This window comes from Alligator sinensis, unplaced genomic scaffold (assembly GCF_000455745.1).
Source record: "Alligator sinensis unplaced genomic scaffold, ASM45574v1 scaffold428_1, whole genome shotgun sequence".
Lineage (NCBI taxonomy): Eukaryota > Metazoa > Chordata > Crocodylia > Alligatoridae > Alligator > Alligator sinensis.
In genome coordinates, this window is record NW_005841919.1 from 137,679 (window position 1) to 156,574 (window position 18,896).

The 18,896-nt window shown below is 45.7% G+C and overlaps 1 protein-coding gene across 4 annotated transcripts in view; it reads right to left on the reverse strand.

The window, feature by feature from the left end:
* Positions 1–18,896, reverse strand: part of STX17 (syntaxin 17) — a 75,694-nt gene that overhangs the window by 52,881 nt on the left and 3,917 nt on the right. For 2 of the 4 annotated variants that reach the window (XM_025198285.1, XM_025198283.1), the window contains exon 2: positions 6,427–6,608. In XM_025198285.1, coding sequence (XP_025054070.1) covers positions 6,427–6,549 — 123 coding nt within the window. In that variant the 5' untranslated portion in view covers positions 6,550–6,608. The remainder of the gene's footprint in view (positions 1–6,426; positions 6,609–18,896) is intronic. The other 2 variants (XM_025198286.1, XM_025198284.1) reach the window with 1 other exon arrangement.

Consider the following 18,896-nt stretch of genomic DNA (forward strand, 5'->3'; position numbering starts at 1 on the left):
CACCCCAAAATTCGCTGTAGCCCCCCCCAACCCCCCTCCCAGTGCTGCCACCACCCTACCCAAGCACAGCCCTGGCCCAATCCACCCACTGGGAAGAGCCCAGCACACCCCCCAGTCCACAGCAGCAGCTCAACCCATGCATGGATCTGGAAGCACATACCCCCCATACCCTCCTGGCGTGCGTGGAGTGGTGGGAACCACCACCCCCTTCCTGTGACCCCTGAACAAGCTGCTCACGGCTCCGTCCCATGTTCCACCCTGGCTGGGCAGCACCTGCCCCTACTCTAGCCGCAGCCCCAGCCCCACTCCCTCCCTTACCACTGGGGTCTCGTTCTGCTCCCCACACCCTTCCCTCACAACAGACTTACCAGCTGTACTCAACTGCTCTCCACGCTGCTGGGTTGTGCACCTGGCCACCTGCATGCTGCGCCTGCGCGGGACATTTAATCGGCCACATCAGCCAAAAAAAGCCGATGGCTGATACTGTCAATTTTCCTTTTGTTAGTGCCAATCTGATATGGGACCGATGTATCAGTGCAACTCTACTGGGGACTTCTTAAAATTCCTAAAGCAGGTGAAAATACTCTCTCCGTTCCCCTTCCTGCTCAAAGAAATGCCCCCTCCCCACCTCTTTGTTCCCCTCCTGCCTTTCCATGCTGTCCCAAGGGTGGAGAAGAACCAAAGCCATTCCTGCCTGCTGCGCAGCAGCTGGGCATCAGAGTTTCCCCTTCCAGACAGGGTGGGGGGAACTCTACAGTCACCCTGTTGCTTCTGTTGCCTTCTCATATAAATCCAGCCCCCACTCAGCCCCGATGGCTCTGAAACTTCCCTGTCCCCAACCACAGAGAATGCAGCAGGGGACAAGCAGGGGATTGTAGGGGGTAGGGGGGCGCCTCTGAGCAGGAAGTGGGAAGGAGGATTTTCACCTGCTTTAGGACTTTAAAAACTCCCCAGAGGCTCCTGCAGCACAAGCTCTTGCACTGGTGTGGCAGAGAAGGCTGGGAGTAAGGGGTTCATCTACCTCTGCAGAGTGGGATGCTGCTCCCACACTTCCCGTTGGAAAATCCTGGATCTGCCCCGACCTCAGGTATACGGTATTTTATCATCTGTAAATTGAAAACTGAAAGCAGGGTACTAGGGAAGGGAAGGATATATAGTCAAACTGTTTTAAATTCCAACTTGTTTATTTTTATTAAGATGTAATGGAATGATGAGTTGACTGATCCCCTGCTTAGTCAAAGTTATTTGGGTATTTTAAACAAGTTTAGTAAATCATTTCATATGACTGATGTGTTTTCAGGTTTGATAGTTATGATTCAGATAACACAAAAATTCCTGCTTCAAGTATTCCTTGCAAAATACTTGTTTAAGGAGAACATCTGATTTATTCATCTTTCTTAATTTGGACTAACTAAACTTATTAGCTAAGTTAAAACCAGAAATAATTAAAGCATAGGTTTCTCTCTGCAACAAAAAAAAGAATATACTTATATTTAGAAAAATACTGTAGCATGTCGGGGTCCCAGAGGTGGCCATGACACCCCTGGTGGCTCCGCAACCATGCCCTGCTCTGCCTCTAGGGTGCCTTGCCTTCTGTCTTTCCTGCCATGCCTTTATGTAATAATAGGATTAAAAGGCCCATGGGCCTTAGCATGGGCCCCAGTCCCGCTGAATTGCCAGTGGGGGTCCCTAGCACCCTACTGATCTCAGCTACCCTACTCCCAGGCACCTCACTGGGAATCACTACTCCTAACTTTCCAGCTCTGGGGTTATATCCCTGAGCTCCCAGAGCCCCCGTAGGGTTACCATATTTCCAGGATCAAAAAAGAGAACACCTGTGGGGGGAGGAGGAGAGCAGTATATGATTGTGGTGGTGGGGCAGCGATATGCTTGTGCCCTGCCTCTGCCCCTCACTCCTAAGCTCCTGCCCCCCCAGCCCTGCTGGTGCCCCTCACTCCCAAACCACAACCCCCTGCCCCCCTGCACTGCCAGTGTCCCTCATCCCAACCCATAACCCCCTGCCCCGCCAGTGCCCCTCATCCTGACCCACAGCCCTGCTGGTGCCCTTCATTCCTGGCCTGCAGCACACCCTGTCCTACAGCCCTGCCAGTGCCCCTCACTGCTGACCCAGAGCCCCCTGGCCTCTACAGCCCTGCTGCGCACACACTTACTTGCCAGGGCCCATGCACAGAGCACGTAACCCCAACAGCCAATCAGCTTGCCTGCTGCTCCCAGCCCCAAGCATCCAAGCTGCACATGCCTGGGAAAAGTAGAGGCAGAGCAAAAACATGGACATTTTCTATCATTTTAAAAACCTGCCCGGACACAAGGACAGGGGGCCAAAAACAAGGAAATGTCCAGGAAAACCTGAACGTATGGTAATCCTACCACTGGGGATCCAGACAGCACAGCAGTCTAACATTCTCTGGTAGCTCCCCTGGCCAGAAGCTCCTACCTCTGTGGCTTGCAGGGCTAAACTAACTTGCATGCCACCCAGGGCCCTGCCCCCTTCTGGTCAGGAGGCTATCCTAGGCTGTCTGCAGGCACCTGCTAATTGGCCTCATTGCCTAGCTGCTGCAGTGCCCTGCAACTGCTGCACCCTGCCTGGCCTGCAATGTGCCCCTCTGAGCTGCTTCTCTCTTAAAGAAACAGAGAGCCCCAAGCCCTCTGTTACAAATGTAAATACCAATATTTGTTTAATTATAAAGGCCCCAAATTACATGGACAGTTAATAGAATACAGTATAATGCATTGTGACATGTTCAAAGCTTGAGATGGCCTTGAAACTTGAGGATGATTTTCACAATTCTGTATATAATTCAAAAGCAGCACCAGTTGTCTCATTAATATTTGAGAAGGGCTCAGAAACATAGAATGTTTTAAAAATGTATTGGGCAGGCAAGTTCTTTGGGTAGATGTGATATCTTTTATTACACCAACTAAACAGTTGGAAAAAAAGTTCTTTGCAAGCTTTTGGGCACAAAAACCCTTCTTCAGGCATTGGGAGACTCCTGTTCTGTGATCTCCAAGGTAGAAAAGAAGCTAAAGCAGAAGAAGTCTTTTGTCTGTGAAAATGCAAATGAGTAGAAGTTTAGAAGACAATGGGTAGAGATAGAAAGGGAGGGGGAAGGGAGGGAAATGTGTGAAGGAATGGAGGTTACCTGGTGTGTCAGATGTCAGGTAGCTTGTAATGTGTCATAAACCCAATGTCTGTATTAAGTCCATGATTTTTTGTATCCAGTAGATTTATGAAGTGAAGTTCATAGGCTTGTCTACAAAAGGTGTTTCGTAAGTTCCCTTTGAGGGTTAGAACTGTGAGATCAGAGAGGGATTGAGTCTTGTGAGAAGTGTGCACCCACAGCTAATTGGATATTTTTGTCGTTGATGGATTTTCAGTGCGCGTTCATTCTGGTAACACAGTTGTTTGGTTTCTCCTACATATTCTCCATCAGGGCATTTGGTCCACTGGATGAGATATATTACATTTCTGGAGGTAGGTTCTGTTGTAGAATGTAGTTATTGTGGGCCTGGTGGATATGTGTTGGCAGACTTTACATTTCTTGTCCTGCCATTGTCTGGATCCATTTGGTGTTGTTTAGGTCACAGGAAGTTTGCTTCTGGTGATGAGGTTAGCAAGGTTCAGTGCTTGCTTAAAAGGCTAGGATGGGTGGCTCTAGAAAGATCTCTTAAGTCTTCTAGTATAGGTTGCAATTGTTTGAGGATTTTTGTATAGGTTCCTGGAAATCCACCCCTCCCACACCCCTGCTCAACAGGAGGTCGCCCAGACACTGTACCAGCAGACTATTTTTATGTCCCCTTCCTATAAATGTCAATTATTAATGATGGAAATATTATTTTTGTCAGTCTGTGGGTGTGCCATGAGATTGGTGTTTATCAATGTTAACCGATAAAAACTGAATCCTGCCAAGCCTATTTATGATCCAGGCCTCCCACTTTCTGGGCAAGTGTGCTAATCACTAGGCTAATTATATAAAGTTATGCAAGAGGCAAGGATTCAGAAGATACCTTTTATTGGAGCAATGGTGTAGTTGGGATGGAGTTAGACAAGCTTTTGAGTGCAAGACATTTTTCATCAGGTCTGACCAGAACAAGCCAGGCACAGCATAGTAAAGAACAGTTGCGGCAGGGAGCAAGAAAAATTCCCAGGGGCAGCAGAGACACAATTAACAGAAAAAATGGTTTGGCGCAGTAGTATGCCCTTTCAGGTACAAGTAAAGTCACATGCAGCCTTGCCTTGGAAATGCTATGGCGCTAGGCACTCTGAAAAAATCAAGTCTTGGCATCTCAGATCAGGCACCCAAACATAGTAGACATTTTTTTAATTACAGATGGCTCTAAAGCAGATCTTGAACTAGGCCAGGTCAGATCCAGCATGCAGGCCTCTGCCACAAAGGAACTGACAACAAAGGAACTGACTGTAATAGTAGGTTGTCACTCATGTCAGTAGTTCTCAACAACTGGGATATAGAAGTGTCACAGGTAGGCCACAAGGGTGGGTACAGGAAAACCATCCAACTCCCCTCCCTAAGATTTGTACACTGGCAGACAGCAATGTGCTGAGCTGCCCAACTGCTCACTATTCACTAGTTCTCAATAAGGAAGAAGCACAGCCACTTCACTTAGTGCACTGCTACAGAAGTGCACATGCAGTACTGCACAAACACAGCTACACTGCTTCCAGTCTAGAGGTAGCACATACAGTGCTAACTCAGGTGTCTCTGCAGCATAGCTAGCAAGAGCACCAAAAGGCAGGCAGGCTGTGGGATTGTAGAGAAAGCCAGAGGATCAAACAGGTTGAGAATCACTGCTATATGTGCTCAGTACTGGAAAAATACATTTTTTTTTTTACACCAGTGATACTCGCTTGCAGCAAATGACAAGACTTGGACACCTTGTTTTTCATTCTACACTCTGAAGAGGAGCATACATAGCTGGTCAACACAGACTTCTCTTCATGCTCCCCTAAAGGTGAACCCTTCTTCTCCCTCCCCTCCACTGCATATCTCAGTTCTGCCTCTACCCAACCTCTTGCTCCTTATCCTAGTCCAAAGATGTTCACTTAGCCAGTCCTAGTCTCCACTCCTCAAACTTCTTATTCCATTCCCAGTCTCCCTGTTCAGCAAGTCCTAGTTATTTTGCCCTCCCTCCTCTGCTTCCATTCTGATCCTCTTGCCCAGCTATTCCCAGTTCCTCTTCATACCCCAACTCTTTGTTCTCAGTCATTTGCAATTATACTTTTGTAACCTGGTTCATTCTTCTAAAAAAAACAAACAAGAGTTACATGCTTTAACTAGCTCACCACCCCCCTCCCACCCCCAAATCAGCCTCAGGCAGATTGGTTAAAAAAGTAAAATTTGACAAACTTATAAGCAAATGGTGATAAAATGGACAATCTCTCTGACAGTCAGTGCTACCATCTCCACACATGCACACATTTTCAATGGAACATGTCAGTGTAAATAAAGTCAGGATCAAGAGCCTTGATTTACATTTGTTTGTGCTGTAGTCACAAATCCAGTTACTTCCACTGAAATATACTTTTATCAGTCTTTTTACAGTTCTTCTAAACAACAGGATCATGTCCCAAAAACTTACTTCCCAAATTAAACAGTTGTTTTTCTTCACCCATTTTCAGCATTAACCATACCACTTAAAGTCTTCTGTCCATCTGCTTTAAAAGCATAGTTTTTGATGGTGGTTTCCAGAACACTCAATTATTTAAACTTCAGGGTTTTTTCCTCAAAGAAGTATTCAACTTCGTAGAAATGGAAAGACACTTTGTCATTAAACATCCATAGTGACAACAGAAAACAAAAAATGTGTTAAGGTAAAAGATGCCAAAAAAAAAAAAAAAAATCATGTTTCTATTCAATTAAAGGCACAATTTTATAATATTATATTTCTTTCACCCCAGTTTGTAAACCTGTATCTATATACAGAAAGGCAGGTAAAACCAGCATTTGTGCAAAACTTATTCAGGACAGAGGGGCAACAGTCGATTTACCAGGATATGCTCTTGCATTTTAACTGCTAAAAACCTACCACTAAGACAAATCTATATTTTACTTGGACAAATGTTTCATTAAAGCAGAGTAGAGTTTTGCCCAATAAAGACCAAGTCAAAAGAAAAAAAATAAAAAAAAAAAATAATCAGAATTTGGCCTTACTAACAACAGGAAATCAGTACACATTTACACAAAATACCAGCTTTGTGTGTGTTTTTATGCACATCTAAACAAATCTTGTATTACTTTTTTGCAAGGGGATGAAAAGATTCACCAAATTACACTACCATCAAAACAGTAGACAGACAAGCTTTAATCACAGTATCTCTAATAGTTTATTTTAAAAAGCATAAAGTTTTTCATTAATAAGAACTACATTAAAAGAGTTGAAAAAGCTAACCTTTTCAATATTTATTTGGTGCTTTCTCAGCCTTTCCAGATCTGTTGGAACCGCCACTTTAATGAATTTTTGGAGGGCAGGTTCAAGACGACGAAGAGTAACTTTTTCATCATCTTCAGACATTCTAAAAATAAGTCTCAAGTCAGTAGTTGCCCAATATACCTTTTCTCATTTAGAAAACCCTAAAAAAGAAGGATTTTTGTTTTAGGCAAAATATGTAAATCTCATTCAATCAGATTACATTTTAATTAAACTAACCTTTAAAAACCAAAACAGTAAGAGAAGTGCTCATCCTTCCCATAATGCCCCACATGAAAAACTTAAAAACTGACATGAATTAATGATTCAAAATCTGAATACTTTATCTGCTGAAATGAATGGTGAGGTTCACATACAAACTGGGCACGTCTACACATGCAATTAATGTGCATGAATAAACTGTGGAGCAAATTGTTCCACAGCAAACTATTCCCAGGCACAGCATCTACACATGTGCCCAGGTCAAGAGCAAATTGAGCAAGGGAATAGTGAGGAGAAATCCACCAAGAAAGTAAAATACATTTCTGCTCTGGATGACGTGAGGCAGTATCCTGCAGTGACCGTGGACGCAGATGGAGGCAAACTGTTCTGTACCGCCTGCAACATGACTCTGGATGCGTTGAGGAAAATCAGAATAGAGCAACTCATAGATTCCAAGGAGCCCATGAAGCAAAATGCTGCTGCAGAGGCTGACGGTCAGAAATAGAAACAAGCAACCTTGTCCTCACTTCTTAAAAGGATCATGGAAAACAGTCTGGCAAGGTGAGCAGCAACACTTTCCTTTGTGGAGGTTTTTGCAGTGGCAAACATCCCACTGGAGAAAATGGATTGTTGGATGTTTCCCATATGTGAACAAGCTTCACCAACCCCATCTCCATTCAGTGATGATTACTTTGCACATCCACAAAGTCTGCATTGGCAATGTATGAATCCATCTCTGTTGTGGCCAATGAAGCCACTGACCTTCAAGATAATTATATGTCTTGCACATTTTATTTGTACCTGGGAGCTGAACAGACCAGGACTTGCCTGTTTTTCAAACAGAGCTGGTCCACCTCACGTCTGTCAATTTTTCTACTATGCCTCAGGCTGTAGTGAAGGCCAATGTCAACTACGGTTCAGAATTTAACAAGAACTCAGCATTTCTGTCCAACAATGCCATGTATATGTGCAAGCTTTCTGATGTGCTCTGTGGAATGATGCCCAATGCAGTTCATGTCACCTGCAATTAGAGGTGTGCCGACACATCAGTCCGATATTGGATCAGCACCGATATAAAGAAAATTGTCTATATCAGAAATCAGCCTGATGTGGCTAATGATTTGACCGATAAATGGCCAGTGCAGCAGGTAGGCGGTGAGCACAGACGGCAGCGTGGAGAGCTGCATGCAGCTGTAAGTCAGTAGTGGTGGAAGGGGAGGGGTGTGGTGGGGGACAGATCAAGGCCCCCAGTGAGGAAGGTGCAGGGTTGGGGCAGGCGCTACCCAGCTAGGGGAAGGGGAATGGGCTTGTCCAGAGGGCGTGGCTCCTGCCACTTTGTGCAGCTCATTCAATGGCTCGTCCTGTCATCGGACAGCTCCTGCCGCTGCTCCCACCGGAGGGCGGGGGGTGTCCCCAGATCTGCACAGGGTGGGCGGCAGTGGTGCTGGGAGGGTGCTATGGGGCGACTACAGCAATTTTTTGGGGTGGCTGCAGCCCTCCCCCATAGCCCCCTCCCAGCACCGCCGCCTGCCTGGCACCGCCCCCGCCCCCGTCCACAGATGCAGGCTGCCTCCCGCCAGGGTGCGTGCAGTGGAAGGAGCTGCCCCCCACCTCCTTGCACCCCCCGGATGAGCCACGGCTCCATCCCACACCCTGCCCTGCTCTCGCTGGGCAGCGCCTGCCCCAGTCCCACTCCCTCCCTCACCACGAGGGGCATTGATCTGCCCCCCACCCCCCTACCCCACTCCTCTCCCCTCCCTTCTCCCCCTCCACCACAACAGACTTACCAGCTGCATGCTGCTGTATTGGAAATCAGATCGGTATCAGCCGATATGTCTCCTCAAAAATTGGCTATCTGGATCGGCCCCAAAAATCTCTATCAGTGCACCCCTACCTGCAATGTGCAAATTCTGTCTTGAATAAGTGACATCTGGTGTATGCAGTTTCCTGATGTGGATAGCCTGGTTTCATCCAAAAAAGCATTCAAGCACTGTTCAGGCTGTAAGCTCCGGTACAGGGAGTCTCACACCAGTCAAAGTGGGTACCCACAAGCAACCCACCAGAACCTGTGCTTACGAGGCAGAATTTGTGGGTCAACACAAATCTGTTACCACACCAAGAACATGCAGTATTATCAGCAATTTGTGTCCAAGGAGCTGGAAATCACACCTGGCGCACACAGCATAGTTTAAGCTTGCAATCTCCTAGAACAGGGAGGCATTCGAGATCAAATGAAGTTTGTGACAGAAAATGCCACTTGGTTCACAGAGCTTCTAATGTGGTTTGAAGGCCAGCAGGCTGTGATCCACCATACACACAGCTGATGGATTTGATAAGTTGGGCTGAAGACATAGCATCACAAGAACTGTCAAGCTGTCATCATGAAAACCAGCAGAGAAGGGACCTATTCCAAGCAATAGCTGTGAAGTTGAACTAGTATTACACGTACAACCCATCACTACTACCACCATGATTCGAACAACTGTCTGCTTCCTTCCTTAGTGCTGTTCATATTTTTTACTCCAAATCAGGTGCCTTTGCTGAGTCTTGATCCTCAGCTACTGAAATCAATCTCTGGACAGCAGAAAGAGCATGACAAGGAACAAGCTGCTTAAATGAACTCTGTCAAAGAGTGCCAGATGCCTGTGACTGTGTTTCGGGAGTCTGTTTCTGATCTGTTTCCACATCTGTACACCCTGACAAAATGCCACCTTAGCATTCCAACCAACTCAGTGGTATTGAGCATGTAATCTCAGTGTAGGGACAAGTGTTCACCCCCCCGAGACAGAGGATGTCAGTGGCAACTGTCAGTGGATGCTGCCTGCTAGCATTTAACACAGGGGTGGGCAAAATACAGCTCACAGGCTGGATCCAGCTTGCAAGGACTCAAAAACTAATTGTATCCTGCCCAGCCCAAGTGCGTCGCTCCCACTCTCATGGGCAGAACGGCCCAGCCAGCACACAGCTGCACCAACCGGGTTAGGGATGGGACTTCTGGTCCCAAGATGGGGCACCTGTCAAGGGGCAGGGCTACCCTTGCAGACCTCAACAGCTCCTCAAAACTCATTAAGCACCCCTCTAACTGAAATAATTACCCACCCTTGGTTTAACAGCTAACATGAACTGCCTCTCTCATGGTTAGCACTGAGTACTGCTAAACTCCTTTTTACAACTTTGACAATAAATTATGGTGATGGTATTAATTACAATTCGTGGTATATATAGGTTTAATTTCATAATATAGTTGAGTTTAGAGTCTTAATTGAACAGATCAGGGTCAGTAACATGCCAAAAAACACCTGCAAACTTGCCAAGACATTGGCATGCCAGGGGCAAACGGAAGGGGAGCTGTGAGGGGCCCTACCCTTGTTGTGGCAGCGCAGTCCTAGCCCCTTCCTTGCTGTCCACTTTGAGGCGCGCGTGCCAAGCAAAAAGCCTTCATGTGCCATACTGGCAACTGTGCCAGGGTTTGCCTATCCCTGGCTTATATTACTTAATAATGCATCCATTAATGGATTCCACAGGCTTATCTGGGCGACTGTGCCGCAGTTTCAGTCCTTCAGTCAATAGTAGCAGCCAATCAGCAGTGACGGTGGACCCTGCCACAAAAAGGCCACAAAAATGGCAGCCATCATTACAATACAGCCGCTAATTTTGGACTCTTCAATTGCGATGTAGGTAGACCCCCTATAGATACCCGATTAAAAAGTCACATCCTTTTTGGAGATAAGGAGATTTGAACATATTCCTTGACTGAAACTTGTGATTATGTGCTTTCTAAATCACAGCCCAAATTTTCTAAGCATCTTAAAGTTGTAAGATAGATACACTGAAAAAAAGCACAAAGCAAATTGATGTTGGCAGTTTCCAGTTGTACCTCCTTGCAAAATATGACTCATTCCCCCATCTTACCAAAACTAAGCATGCCATCGACCAACTAGCTTCAACTCTGTTCTCAGTATCTGCATTTAAACTGTATCTGGGGCTTTTTTCTGTTCCTTTAAAAGTAGGAATATAGAAGTATATGCAACAATAGAAAAATCTCACTAATTAATGAAAAAATTCCATTGTACTGAACATGCATAAGACACACAAAAAAAAACTCATGCAGAGATTTTTTTAAAGCCTCAAAGGTCCTTTTATTCATGTAGTTTTAGTACTGTATAAACATGTTTTATTTAAATATTAGTATTTGCTGTGTGTGTGGTTGTTTTTGTTTGTTTGTTTGTTTTAAAGAAAACCTAGTGCTGAAAAGTTTGCCTACTGCAGGCCTATACTAAAAGACATGCAACTGAAAGGACCAGCACTGACACACACACACATCAATATGAAAGAGTATGTATCAATAAATATACAGAGTATATACCATTACAACTTCATGTGGAGACTTTTGCTGGTTTTGCTACATTGGTGGTATTAAACAAGCAAATCCCTTCCAGGAGAGATTAGGCCTAGGACTAAAACTTTTTTGTGGATAGATTATTCATTCTTTTTGTACTATGTTAAGCATACAGTTAACATTCAAATAATAATGCATTATGCCTAATGACAGCATGTCAGAACATGGGAAGAGAGTTGTTAAAAATAGCTTAAAAACTGAATACAGGATGATTACACCAGATTTCAACTGGCTCATTTGAAAAAGTGGCTGCTGTCCCTGGACTGCAGGGATAAGATGCAAGAATTTCCCCTTGCCTCCAGCAAGGGAGAGAGAAAAATCTAATGGACTGTCATCTTTTCCCCAGGCCAGCAAGGAGGCTGAAGGTACAGTTTCAAACTGGGAAAACAGAGGTTTCCAGAGGTGAAAATAATTCCAGATGAGTGACATATTTCAATCGTCATCTTCTGTCTTATGAATGTTGGGTTACAAGTAATTTTCTTTTCATGATGAAACTAGTATAGAAAAATGTCCCCCCCCCAAACAAAAACAAACTAAGAAATTACACAAAGAGATGTCAGCTTTAGAGGGTTTTTCCCCCATATGGTAATTCAACATTTCCAACATTTTCCTATTTCACAACCTCCAAACAACTCATTTTTGTTAATCAATTGTGTAGCTACTGCTAAAACAGCCCTCTACATTTTGAAGTAGGATAGACCAGACAACCTTTTACATGTTCCTTTTCAGTCACCCAAATGTTATGCTTCCTCAAATAAGCATGCAACAAATTCCTTCAAAACTTTTCACTTTTTTAATTTAAATTTATTTTTAATATTAATCTATTCCTTAGAATCCAAAATGTTTCGAGTCTGACATGATAACAATGACATTTTTGCGTATTACAGTTTACTGGACTACATCACATTAGAGAAGGCCTTAATACTTAACATTAACAGTCAGTCACATCTCCACAGTTAAGGCCGAGTTTCAGCTTGCACATGAAAGCATGTTTTCAACTTGTTTGCTCTGAATTTCATAGTTTCTAGGGTTGGAAGGGACCTGGGCAGATCATCTAGTCCGACCCCCTGCCATGGCAGGAAAGAGTACTGGGGGTCAAACGACCCCAGCAAGATGGTCATCTAACCTCCTCTTAAAAACCCCCAGGGTGGGAGCCTGCACCACCTCACTTGGAAGCTGGTTCCAGACCCTAGCCTCCCTGACCATGAAGTAGCGCCTCTTGATGTCCAACTTAAACCTTCCCTCCGCCAGCTTGTGACCATTATTCCTGGTCACTCCTAGCGGCACTCGGGGGAACAGGGACTCCCCCAGTGCCTGTTGATCCCCCCTGACTAGTTTATAGCAGGCCACAAGATCCCCCCTCAGCCTTCTCTTCTGGAGGCTGAACAGGTTCAGGTCCCGTAACCTTTCCTCACAGGACCTTCCCTGCTGTCCCTTGATCATGCGAGTGGCCCTCCTCTGGACCCTCTCGATGCTGTCCACATCCCTCTTAAAGCCCCACCCGCCCCCCCACCCGGCGGAGCCATGTTCATCTTGGAGTCAATAATGGCTCCAAGATCCTTTTCCACCTCCGTGCTGACAAGAGGGGAGTTCCCCAGCCTGTAGGTATGGTGCCGGTTGTTCCTCCCCGGGTGCATCACCTTGCACTTGTCTGTGTTGAACCCCATCCTGTTCTCCTCCGCCCATCCTTGTAACCTGTCAAGGTCCGACTGTAGCCTGTTGCTCCCTTTTATTGTGCCCACATCCCCCCACATCTTGGTATCATCAGCAAATTTGAACAGGGTGCTTTGCACCCCCTCATCCAAATTACTGATGAAGATGTTGAACAGGGCGGGCCCGAGGACCGAGCCCTGCCCACGTCCTTCCAGGCCGAGAGGGACCCATCCACTACCACCCTCTGGGTGCGGCTCTCTAGCCAGTTGGCGACCCATTGGACTGTGTGGGTGTCTACGCCACAGTCCCCCAGTTTCCTAATGAGAACGGGGTGAGAGACAGTGTCGAAAGCCTTCCGGAAGTCCAGGAAGACTATATCCACTGCTACCCCTGCATCCAATGATTTAGTGACCTGATCGTAGAAGGCCACCAGGTTGGTCTGATATGACCTGCCGCTGATGAACCTGTGCTGGTTGCCCCTGAGCATGCATTTCCCTGCTGGCCCCTCCTGGATGTGTGCCAGAATAATTTTCTCGAACAGCATTTAAAAGACCATGCATTGTATCCAAAATTAAAGTACCTCCTCTTTGAGTACAAAATGAATTTTCTGGCAGTTCTTAAGCAATTCCATTGGTCTAAGTCAAAACTCATTAAACTGTTTCTGTTAAGAAATTTTGCACTTCCATCAGTTCTTTAAAGAGTTTTCAGGACAAAGAAAAAGGACCTTTCAAATTTACCATATAGTATAAATTAACTGAAACCTACTGTATTCACCATTTTTTCAAATATAAATTAAGCTAAGCTAATTCAAAGTTGTATCTGTCATTAATTACGATTCAATGTCACGTTAACAGTTTAGATAGAGGACTTAAACTAGGCTACTCTGACAGCAGACCTAATAAGACCAATCATCATCCTTCTTTTATAGCTAATTTGAATTATGAAATTGTTGCAAAGGGGAATGGACACCTCATGAACTCTCGGTAATACATTGCTTGGCCTGTCATTTACTGTTTCTCAAAGGTTCCATGGCTGCACATCAACTTAGGCCATGGGTTTCAAATTCACCTGGCCCCATCAGGCCTGTCTGTAGGCCAGATGTGGACCGGTCCCAGAGCCAGCACGCACAGCAAGTCTGGTGGGGTGCCGCATACGGCATGCTTCCCATGTCAGTCCCCCATGCCACATGCAATGTGCACCAGCCCTACTCTGAAGCATGCACTACAGGAGGCACAAGGGCTGGACTTGGTGCCGTGGGCACTGCATGCAGCCCAGGGGTCCAGCATGGAGTATGCACTTCATCATGGGCGACCCCAAGTCTCGGTGCAGCACCAGATTGCTGAATGCACTTCCGGTTTCATGGCTGATGATTCCAGGGGGTGCATGGCCAATCTCAGGGGGTGCACCCCCTATGCACTGCATGCAACTCCCCATCAGATCAGTCCTGCATACTGGCTCTGGGGCCAGTCCAGATCAGTTAGGCCATCCGTGCACACTGTAGCCAAAGCACAAGGCCAGTCTAGCAGAGCGCAGCATGCAGTGCGTGCCCTGTACGCAGCACCAGATCCAGCCCATGTGTTAAATGTAGCACTAGCCCCAGAGCCAGCACATAGATCCGGTCGCATGGGGCACTGTGTGAGACAAGTGCCTTGAGTTGCGTACAGCACCCACAGTATCAGATCTACCCACACACCAGACTGATTCAAAAACCTTGAGCCAGAACATATGGCTCCACAGGTCATATGTTTTACAGCCCTAACTTAGGCAAAAGTGTTTGCAAGTCTCCTTACAGTGTGGCTGAATAAGAATCACTGAATATTGATACAGCAACTGCAGGGGACATGAGGTCACAATCCTTAAAATTCTCCTCAGTTTTCCTGTTCATGCAGTTTTTAGTACATACATAGGTCTGATATTGGATCAGTACTGATAGAAAACTGACTATATCGGAAATCGGCCTGATGTGACCAATAAACACCTGTGCATGTGCGCAGCTGCAGTGCAGCACAGCGCATAGGTGGCAAGGAGCACAGCCAGCAGCGTGGAGAACTGCGTGCAGCTGGTAAATCCGTTGTGGTGAAAGTGGAGAGGGGAGGGGGGAGGGAAGGGACATGGGCAGATCAATGCCCCCTGCGGTGAGGGAGGGAGGGAGTGGGGCTGGAGCTGGGGCAGGCACTGCCCAGCCAGTGCAGGGCAGAGTGGAGCCGCAGCTCCTCGGCGGGGGGGCAGGGCACCTTCTGCTGCTGTGTGCACCCCAGGAGAGCATGTGCCTCCAGATCTGTGCAGGGCGGGGCAGGGTGGGCTGTAGCTGCGGGCTGGGGCTGCGCAGGGCTCTTCCTGGTGGGAGCTGGGCCAGGCTGTGCTTGGGGTGGGTAGTGGCGGCGCTGGGAGGAGGCTACGGAGAGGAAGGTGTGCAGCCACCGCAAATTTTGCCATAGCCCACCCCTCAGTCCTCCCTCCCAGCACCGGCACCCCCCACCCAGGGCACAGCCCGGCCCAGCCCCTGCAGGGAAGAGCCCAGTGCCGCCCTGGCCCCAGCCTGCAGCTGCAGCCCGCCCTGTGCAGATCTGGGGGGCACATCCCCCCACACCCTCCCCTGGACGAGCCGCGGCTCCATCCCACGCCTCACCCCACCTGGGCAGTGCCTGCCTGTCCCAGCCCCACTCCCTTCCTCACCGCAGGGGGGGGGCCGTTGATCTGCCCCCCACACCCCTTCCCTCCCCTCTGCCCTTCCACTACAGACTTACCAGCTGGACGCAGCTGTATTGTAAATCGGATCAGTATTGACTGATATGCCTCCTTAAAAATCGGCTATGGGTATTGGCCCCCAAAAATCTCTATTGGTGCACCCCTAGTTTTTAAAAATGAAAATTCTAAGCCAAAATATTTGCTGTGACAGAAAAATACAAGAAAATCCTACTGCACATTTAAAAAAGTCAGAATAATCTAATATGTTACCACAAACACTAAAGCAGAGCAGTCGTAATGGTGCTGTTAAATGTATAATATCATTACAGGCCAAATATAAAGTTGTTTGCATGTCGTAACTGTGTACTTCTATGCTTTTATATACAATGTCAGCACTGAATGTCCTGGTTTTAGAATATTTAAAACATCCCTTTATTTTGTTAGCCTTAAATTAGCTCTAAATCTTAACTCCAAATTAAAAAAAAATTTTTTTTTAAATCACTTTTTTGTCCCCAAAGCCTGTCATAGAATTCTAGTGTGGTCACTGGTCACTGAAGAGGATTCCTTTCTTTTCACAAACTATGCCAAAACTCTTAACAGGACACCACTGACTTAAAAAAAAAAAAAAAAAAAATCACAGTCTGAAAAAAGTATGACTACAATGTCACAGGAAAAATACTTAAGAATTATTATACCAACAAGAAATTAGTGAGAAAATGTCTCTCCAGTTGTTTCACTCTGTGCATTTAAAGCTCTGTGTGTACAGTCAATTCCATGGTAAAGGATGAGTCAATTTGCCCTTATTTGTGGGGGTCTTTAACACAGAAATAGAGCTAAAGGAATTATGCCATTTCATCTCTCATATAAAGGAGGCAAGTACTGCTCAGAACTTTTGAAAACCAGGGCTCTTCCTGTTACTGACTTTCAAGGCAAAAATGCAGCATGCAGCACATTATTTTGTTTTTTAAACCAATTACCCTTGATAGGTGAAGTAATCCTAAAATATAAACCTCTCAATACCAAGGATGTAAAAATAGTTCTGAGAGCATAACAAGGAGTAGTCACAGAAGACTAGCACATTTCTAAAAGCATCAAGCTTCCTAATATTAGGATTAAAAAAAACCCTACAACTTAATTTAAAAAGTCAGTAAGATATATATCTATATATAGATATATAAAAGAATGTTTACCTAGGACACAAAGGCCACATTGACTTACATATGCCTGCTCACATAAACCTGCATATATTTGCAGTGCCAGGCCTATTGATCCCAGCATATTACAATTTTGGATGTCTCATTTGATAGCTATAAAACTAATATTTTAAAAAGGTATGAAAATGAAAAGAAAGATTGTACAGCAATACTTTCTGTATTCCTCTATTCCTCCTTTCCTCTTCCTTGTTTACTGATCATGTTAATTCAGACCTTTAAATATATCTGGAACATAAGACTAGAAAAAATAACACACACTTATAGTTTAGCAATACTACGACAGACAAAATATTTTAGGCATCCATTTCTATTGCTCTTAAACACTGACATGATCCCTAAAAATGCTGAAAGAAAATGTAGAGATGCAATCATGAACTTTCTGATCTATATTTTTTTACATTTATTCAAATTTCATATCAATGCATAAAAAAACGGGGTTTGATCCTGAATAATTCAGAAAAACTTGTCTTATCCTCCCAAAGGAGTGATTCTAGGGGTGCTCTGAGATCCTTTCAAGGGTGATGTTGGGTGCCATGCAACATTAGCACTGTTGTGTATGAACACAGTTCACAAGATAAACCTAGAATTTTTGAGTCCATTGTGTTAAAAAGTCTGATCTGCTGTGATCTTTCTGAGTTCTTTGCAACAGAAGAATTGCTCTATTATTTTTCTGTAGTCAAAAAGTAAAATCGAAGAGCTGGAATTTTCTGAGGGGTGTCTGAATAACCTGTTCCCAGTCAACACAGGCATGCTGAGAGCCTCAGAGCCACTCCTAACTCTCACCTGCCTCACGCTGCAGGGAGCAACTGTGCAGGGAGCCCAACTTGCTGGGGGCAGTGGCACATGGGTTCCTCTTTTCAGCACCTGCTCCTGGACAGCAGGGCTGATGGGGATAGAGGAAGCAGAGCCAGGAACAGTGGTGGGATCAACACTACTGCACCCCATCTCCATATCCACCCCCCCTGCAGTCAGATGTGGCAGGACCTTCCAGGCTAGCAGTAAGGATCCACTAGGCCAGGCAGGAGATAACAGAGATCATCCAGCAGCATAACACAGCACACAGGGGCAGCAGGGCTGGCAAGGCGGTACACAGCATGGTAGCAGCACACAACAGCAAGGGATGCAGCAATACAGCATGTAGTGGTGAAGGACCCAACAAGGAAGCACCTGGCACAGCAGCAGCAAGGGACCTGGTAATGCAACATGTGGCACTGGGTAGGCAGCTGGGAGGCGGGAGGGAAAGCAAAGGAATACAGGGCCTGGTAACGGCTAACTGGCCAACATTTAAAAAGATAGGAACCTAAATTCTGTGGAGCAAGCAGTGGCAGGGAAACTCCCAGTATTGCCATCATGACAGATCATGTAGAAAAAACAAGAATAATACAAATGCAAAAATATTGAAAGGAATGAGGTAGAAGATGAGAGCAGTGGACAGAGAGAGAGGATGCAGGTGAAAGCAACCAGTTTTAAGTTGTGGGTTCTAAGAAAGAAGGACTTACCAAATTTTCTGGACAGAAAATAATATAAAGTATTTTTCTGCTGAATTTATGACTTAAGTTTTTGTCAGTAAGTCTTTTTATAATAAAAAAGACAAGTTAAAATTTTCCATGCCTGACACACAATTATTGGGAGGTCATTTTAAATTCAAGATCATCTTAGATTTGGATAAATATTGGTAATGGTATATAAGGATCTTTATAAAGCTAGGGGTCTATATAAAATTTCATCCATGCCTCCAAGCAAGACCCACATCCAGTTGCCTAGAAGTCTTTTCAGGCAAAAAGGGAGGTGCATGATGAATCTGGTTCCTTACTGGTTTGGGGGCTGTTGAGCAGGGTAAAATGGGAATGTTTCATAGTAGCTAGGGTCAGGAGGGACCTGACCAGATCATCTAGCCTGACTCCCTGCCACAGGCAGGAATGAATGCTGGGTTCACAAGACCCCAGACAGGTGATCGTCCAACTTCCAATTGAATATGCCCAAGGTTGGGGCAAGGACCACTTCCCTGGGAAGTTGGTCCAGATTTTGGCCCCCTTAACTGTAAAATATTGCCTTCTATTCTCCAACCTAAACCTATTCTCCATCAGCGTATGACCATTGTTCCTCGTCACCCCAGGTGGTGCTGGGGAGAAAAGAGCTCTGCCTATTTGCTGTTGATCCCCCCTGATGAGCTTGTAGGCAGCCACCAGGTCCCCCCTCAGCCTCTTCTTGCTGAGGCTGAACAGGTTCAGGTCCCTCAGTCTCTCCTCATAGGGCCTGTCCTGCTGCCCTCTCAC